The following is a 6,957-nucleotide window of genomic DNA, read 5'->3' on the forward strand; positions in this document are numbered from 1 at the left end:
AAAACTGCATTTTCTATTTTATTTTTTGAAAAATACACTTCTTTAATTATGAAATGACTTGTTTATCCAAGATATTTCAGTAATTAATATATTAAATTCGAAATTATATAGAAATTCGTAATTAATAAAAAATATCATTAAAAATTATTTTGTTTAAGATAAATATGTGTTGAAATAATATATGTTATTTATCATTTTAATTTTACAATATGTGAATTATGATTTGTTTTGACTTTATCATGAAGTTTATACATATTTTCCTTTATTTTATTTTTAATCTATATAAACAAGAAAAGAGCGAGTTACGTTGTTAAAAATACAATTAGGTTTACAAATTTCATCTTCTTTAGAATTGTTATCTATCTGAATTAGGTTTACAAATTAGTTTTCATAAAAACAAATTAGGTTTACAAACTAGTATCTGATTCATGAAGCAACAAACCTCTTGAGAGATAAGAAGAAGAATCTAAGAAAGGAGAAAAAAAATTCAAAGATGGAGAAGAACTAGAAGGAAGGAGACGAGAGTAGAAGACGCCATCTTGTTTTTTTTTTTTTTAAACAGTAAAATATTGAAGTAAAAAAAACAGTAAAAATATAAAATATATTTTGTAGATTGTGTAATGATTTTATTTTTAAAAATCAATTTTAAACAATATATCTGAATTAGAGAAATACTAGGAATGGGCAATTATGTAAATTTATATATATATCTAAGTGTATTTTCCAAAATCTTAAATAAAGGTATAATTTTCAAATTATTTTCTTATGGGAGTGTATTTTTCCAAATTTTCCCTTTAATTAACTGATACATTAAGAACAATCATGAACATAATTTTTTTAAACCCAGTCACAAACCACACGTATTTTAATATAATTGAATCACACAAAATCATTGTCTTCAAAACCAGTAGTATACCAAACTGAAATCAATCATTTATAAACAAGACCTTTTAACACAATTATTTATAATCCATATATATATATATAGTATACCATTAGTACAAAGAAAAAAAATTTAAAGTGAAATCGAATATTTATACGGTCACGAGTCAAGCTCTAGAAATAAACAAAAACAACGCAAGAATATTTTTAACAAATTTATTTTAGTAGAAATTATAGTTCCAAATATGTTTATATATTTTATGTATTTATAATTTTTGTTTTTGTTTTTAAGAGATGGTAAAATTTTGGAATTGAAAAAACTATGATCCACTTCTATATTATTTTAATTAGAAAATTTAAATTTTATATGAAACTATTTTATTAAACTTTTATTATAACTACAGAGACTAATTTTTAATCTAAATTTATATTTAAATATTTCAAATACATCATTTAATTTAAAAAGAAAACTAAAAATATAATATGAATATCTGCCCGGTCGGGCGGGTCAAAATCTAGTTTTAAAATTAAAGATGTGATTACATAAGTAATTTTGCCATGCATGCAATAATAAAGAAAACAAACTATCCAAGGGGAACAATTTAATAAGATAGGCTTTGTAGGATTGAAGGCCCAACAGTATTATGGAAGACGGTGTCGTTGTGAGGTCTTGAGATAAAGGAAAGATGGCGAAGAGAGCAGCTCCTAAAAATCGAGTAAGATACGGTGGTAGTATTGTCATTTCGGAAAGCAAGGGGTAGAATCGGTAATAAGGGAGACAGACAGAAGCTAGCTAGCTAGCTGGCTCCCTTGTTCGATTTACCTTCCGTTTCTTCGTTTCTCGCTGGCTGGCTGGCTCGCTCGTTTCCTTGAGCAGATCTGAGTTTTGGACAAGAAGAAAACTTCCTCGTTTATAAGGTTTATTTCTGTTAAGGTTTTCTCTGATGCTTCTGTTCAGTTTGATCTTCCGTTGATTTTCCTTTTAGGATTCGCCTAAGATTTATATTAGATCCAGTTTGGCTCATGAATGGATTTTACAGTATCGAATTCTCTTTTGTGTCAATTTAATTGGACTCTTATACTGTTTTTAGGAGCTTATACTCCCATTCAATTGATCTCCGACAATAGATCTATTCATGCATTACTGTTCTGTCTATGATTCTTATGAAACATGTCTTGGCTGTAATAATTGGTTCACCTGTTTTGTGTGTGTGTGTGTTTTTTTTTGATCAATCTGTTTTGTGTGTGTTTGTATCATCTGATTGGATCAAAGCTTTGATTGTATTGATTTCTGGAGTGAATCAACTGACTCATGCAAGCGTGTTCTCTATTGATTTGAATTGAATAGTGTTACTTGTAATTGAAACTTAAAAGGCCCATTCTATTCTTGCTCCAGCATATATATATATATGACCGCACTCTGTTTTCTTAACAGGAAAATATGCCTCCACAGAAGATCGAGACTGGTCACAGCGACATTGTCCATGATGTCGTCATGGATTACTATGGAAAGCGTGTAGCTACTGCTTCATCAGACTGCACAATCAAGATAACCGGAGTAAGCAACAGCGGCGGATCCCAGCAGCTAGCTACCTTAACCGGCCACCGAGGTCCCGTCTGGCAAGTCGCCTGGGCCCACCCAAAGTTCGATTCGCTACTAGCTTCGTGCTCCTACGATGGGCAGATCATAATATGGAAAGAAGGAAACAACCAAAACGAATGGACGCAGGCTCACGTCTTCAACGACCACAAAGTATCAGTCAACTCCATCGCTTGGGCTCCTCACGAGCTCGGACTCTCCTTAGCTTGCGGAGCATCCGATGGAAACATTTCTGTTTTCTCAGCGAGAGCAGATGGCGGTTGGGACACAACGAGGATAGACCAAGCGCATCCGGTTGGAGTCACCTCAGTGTCATGGGCACCAGCGACTGAGCCAGGTGCGCTCGTTAGCTCCGGTATGCACGAACCGGTTTATAAATTAGCGTCGGGAGGGTGTGATAGTACGGTGAAGGTGTGGAAATTCGCCAACGGGTCGTGGAAGATGGACTGTTTCCCGGCGCTCCACAAACACAAGGATTGGGTGAGGGACGTGGCATGGGCACCGAACCTGGGTCTGCCTAAGTCGACGATAGCAAGCGGGTCGGAAGATGGGAGTGTGATCATATGGACGGTAGGGAAAGAAGGAGAGCAGTGGGAAGGAAAGGTTTTGAAAGATTTCAAGACGCCGGTGTGGAGGGTGACGTGGTCGTTGACGGGTAATTTACTGGCAGTTTCTGACGGGAACATTAACGTAACGTTGTGGAAAGAGGCTGTGGATGGGGAGTGGGAGCAAGTCACTGTCGTTGAGCCATAGATACTGTTGTTGTTGCTGTGTTTGTTCGATTGTCCTTGTTGTAGTATCAAATGTGGTTGGTTTCTCTATACTTTTTTTTCATTTTCTATAGGCACTTGTTTAATCATTTGATGTTTCTCAGAAAAAAGACCATATATATGTTATGTATTTATTAATCAGAAACCAAAGATTGCAAAAACTAGTCTATTTTTTCTTTAATACTTTTTGTTTGTCAGAAATGAAAATATCTCATAAGGTTACATAATGAAATCAATTAAGATTTACATAAGACTTTTGTTTTTGGGTTTTGGCGCTGGCGCTAAATGTCTAAATGGCTGCAATGCAACCATTTTACAATAAGGTAGGAGGTAGTTACTCTTTTGAAATGATGTGTGTTCTAGAAGTGTTAAAGAAGGAGGAGGGAGGAAGGGGTGTTTTGGTCAATTACAAAGAAAACAGATGGCAAAAGGGCAGCGAAGAAGCGCTCGTTTACATAATTTCGAAATCTCCATTTCCCCCCGCCTGCTTGCTTTCGGTAAACAAAGCTCTGAGGAGAAAGAGAGAGAGAGAGAGAGATCTAGAGATGGAGAAAATGTCATGGATTGTGTCTTCTCAGGATGTGGATGCTCTCGCTCTCCAATCGTATAGCCGCAAGGAGAAATCTCTAGGCGTTCTCGTCTCCAAGTACTGTTTTACATCTCTCTCTCTCTCTCGATACTTTTCCACCAGTCCAGATTTGGGGTTTCTGTGTAACTTTAAAATTGTCTAATGTGTGTGTACAATCCACAGTTTCATGAAGCTATATAACAGAGACGATGTTGATTTGTTTGGGATCGATGAGGCCGCTGCCAAATTAGGTACGAGATTCAGAAATTCTTTGGTAAATATAGCCTTTTTTTTTTTAATTAAGATTCCAAAAAGAAACTGAAGAACAATGGTGGCAGGAGTGGAACGTCGGCGTATATATGATGTGGTCAATATACTGGAGAGCATTGGGGTAACATTCTCACTCACTTTCTTCTCTAATTATAAAAAAGAAATTAGCTCATTTCACTCTGTCTGTCTGAGGAGCTGATTCCCTATGTCTGACACTGACTCAGGTTGTGGCTAGAAAAGGGAAGAGTCTTTACTCTTGGAATGGTTTTGTTCACATTCCTCGCTCCCTTCTTCAACTCAAGGTCTAATTAATTCTTCTTCTTCAAATAGCGCTACTCAATTGCTGTTTGCCCTCAGTATCTGATTTTTTAAGAGAATGCTTTTTCTTTTTATAACTTTGTTTACAGGAAGAAGGTTTGAGAGAGGGTTTTGGTCTCTCAACTATCTGCAGCAACTCCCACAAGGTATCTAATGTTGATTTTTGGTTTTCAGTTCATCCTATAGGAGTTGATTCTGTTGATCATTGACAAGAGGTGATTCTGTTGTTCAAAATTCATTTTGATCTTTCATAGGTTTCACATGATGGTAGTGATGAAAGTGATGATTCCCTTAGTTTACCACCTCATGATCAACACAAATCCTCCTCGCTCTCTACAATGGGTACATCTTCCTTTTCTTATACATCTTCTTTCTAGCAGATAAAAACCACATGTCTTGTTATTGCTAATCACCATTAGCATTTGATACAATCTCCGAGGATAGAGTTTGTGTTAAGAGCTAACTCCAAAGCACTTTATTATCTTCTTATCAGACCACAAGAAGGAGAGATCTCTCTGGCTACTCTCCCAGAACTTTGTTAAGATGTTTCTTTGCTCTCATGTGAGTTCCATTTATTTCACTAATACACACCTCTCTCTTATAAAACTACTCACACACCCTGTCTCCTGCTTTCACTTTAGGATGAGATCATCACACTGGATACTGCTGCCAAAGCCTTGCTGAACGACTCTCAAGATTCAGTGCAAATGAAAAGTAAACTCTCTACTTCCTGCTTTACATCTTTTCTCTTCTCTGATTATCACACTACCATAAACCAACCCCCAATATCTGAAAATGATCTAACAGCTAAAGTTAGACGGCTTTACGACATTGCAAATGTGCTTTCCTCCATGGAGTTAATCGAGAAGGTAAAGAGTTTTTGCTCATTTAACCCTCCAATTACTTATTCCAGTCTTTCATCTTTCTTTCTTTCTCTTTCTTTTGTTGCTTTGCCCACAGACTCATATACCAGGGACTAGGAAACCAGCTTATAAGTGGTTGGGGTCCAAAAGCTTAATCGAAAAAGGATCAACCTTGTTTAATTCCACCGATGAATCCAAGAAGCGGGTATTTGGAACTGAGATCACCAACTTGAGTACAAAGAGAAACAAAACAGATTGTTCATCAAACTACGTACTACAAACCGGATATAAGAAACATGACGAGGAAACAAAACCAGCTGCAAAGAGCTGCTATATGTTTGGCCCCTTCTCACCAACAGCTGCATCTAAGAAGAAGAAGAACAACAATGTTGGAACCATTTATAACGGAAGGTTACAAGATCTCGAGGCCCTTTCTTCTACCTACAAACCTCAGTATTCCAATCAAGGTAACAACCACTGTTAGTGAAGCATGTTAATAATTCTGCATTCTTGATTTCATTTGATAAAAATTGTTGTGGTTAAAACAGATGTGACAGGTCTTCTTGGGCATTACACGGGGTCATGGAACAAATGGTTTGCCGAGCTTGATCGCAAATAAAACATTACGCTCCCCCGAAAGGTAGATTGTTTTCACTGGGTACATGATGAGAGCACATAAACTCACAAAACATCATAGTTTTCTAGGCTTCCTTAATCAAGAATCAAAGTATTGTTGTTATTTGTTAATAACAGTTGCACCCAACAAAAAAATCCATGTAATCTTTTTGTCCCAGTGACTTTGTCTAGTGGACTAGCTCCTTTCATCCATCTGGATTCGAATTCGTACTCTCCTGAACTTACTATAAGTGTTTATTCCTATCTTTGGTTTGGCATCATTAGATTTTTTCAGGTTCTACAAAGCATTTTTTTTTTGTTTCTTAACATCTAATATGTATGTGTAAGTTTTTCTTTGGCCTTCTGTCACAAGTAAAAACTATGCAAAGGATCGTCTAATGATAGTACATATGACTGTGAGTCACCTAATATTCAATTGTTTCATAGGTCAAAACTTTCTTGACCTATACAGATGTTTGGATGCGTTAGATTGCTAACAGTAGAGAATTGCATAGAGGAGCAGTATACGCAACGTTTCTTGATGCTCACCATCACAGAGTTTTACATTTTAGTAGCAAATATTTGTTCAATTTAAGTTTCTTCCCAAACAAATACGTAAAACGCGAGTGTATTGATTCCATCACCGAAGATCGAAAGACGTATACCAACACACAAAAGTGAACCTCCAGTTTCCTAGACGATTAACATTATATAGTAGACTGTAGGCATTATTAACTTGTGAGAAATATATGAATGGTAACATTGCTATACTGTGACTTACATAGTTTTATATAGTATAGCTACTAGTTGTTTTGCCCGCAGTTGCGGGCTTAATAATTTTACAAATTACTAAATAAATATATTATTAATTCGAAAACCATTAAAATAAATTATTTTCATGCCTTTGATATATTTAATAACTAATTAAATATTAATTTTATATACAATAAAGTTTATTTTAATAAAATATCTTTTATTATGTTAAAAATTGAAAATATTCATATATTCATAAAATTGTATACATGGATTTATATTTATTTTTAAAATATTTTGATGTAAATTTTTTTGGAT

General features: G+C 35.2%; 2 protein-coding genes across 3 annotated transcripts; both read left to right on the forward strand.

The window, feature by feature from the left end:
* Nucleotides 1-1,600: 1,600 nt before the first annotated feature.
* On the forward strand, nucleotides 1,601-3,416 carry LOC130512596 (protein transport protein SEC13 homolog A-like). Of its 2 annotated transcripts, none has more exons than XM_057010746.1 (2): nucleotides 1,601-1,816; nucleotides 2,318-3,416. In XM_057010746.1, exon 2 carries the CDS (start codon nucleotides 2,324-2,326, stop codon nucleotides 3,233-3,235), a length of 912 nt encoding a protein of 303 aa, XP_056866726.1. In that variant the 5' UTR covers nucleotides 1,601-1,816; nucleotides 2,318-2,323; the 3' UTR covers nucleotides 3,236-3,416. The 2 variants fall into 2 exon arrangements, with proteins under 2 accessions (XP_056866726.1, XP_056866725.1); XM_057010745.1 differs by having other exon boundaries at nucleotides 1,602-1,800.
* A 314-nt stretch (nucleotides 3,417-3,730) lies between these two features.
* Nucleotides 3,731-6,295, forward strand: LOC130495263 (E2F transcription factor-like E2FF). The gene is made up of 11 exons (XM_056986754.1): nucleotides 3,731-3,898; nucleotides 4,004-4,071; nucleotides 4,159-4,211; nucleotides 4,315-4,392; nucleotides 4,498-4,554; nucleotides 4,663-4,750; nucleotides 4,902-4,969; nucleotides 5,050-5,122; nucleotides 5,216-5,277; nucleotides 5,369-5,738; nucleotides 5,820-6,295. Exons 1-11 carry the CDS (start codon nucleotides 3,798-3,800, stop codon nucleotides 5,888-5,890), a joined length of 1,089 nt encoding a protein of 362 aa, XP_056842734.1. The 5' UTR covers nucleotides 3,731-3,797; the 3' UTR covers nucleotides 5,891-6,295.
* The last annotated feature ends 662 nt before the right edge of the window (nucleotides 6,296-6,957 follow it).

Source organism: Raphanus sativus, chromosome 5 (assembly GCF_000801105.2).
Source record: "Raphanus sativus cultivar WK10039 chromosome 5, ASM80110v3, whole genome shotgun sequence".
In the NCBI taxonomy this organism is placed as follows: Eukaryota; Viridiplantae; Streptophyta; class Magnoliopsida; order Brassicales; family Brassicaceae; genus Raphanus; species Raphanus sativus.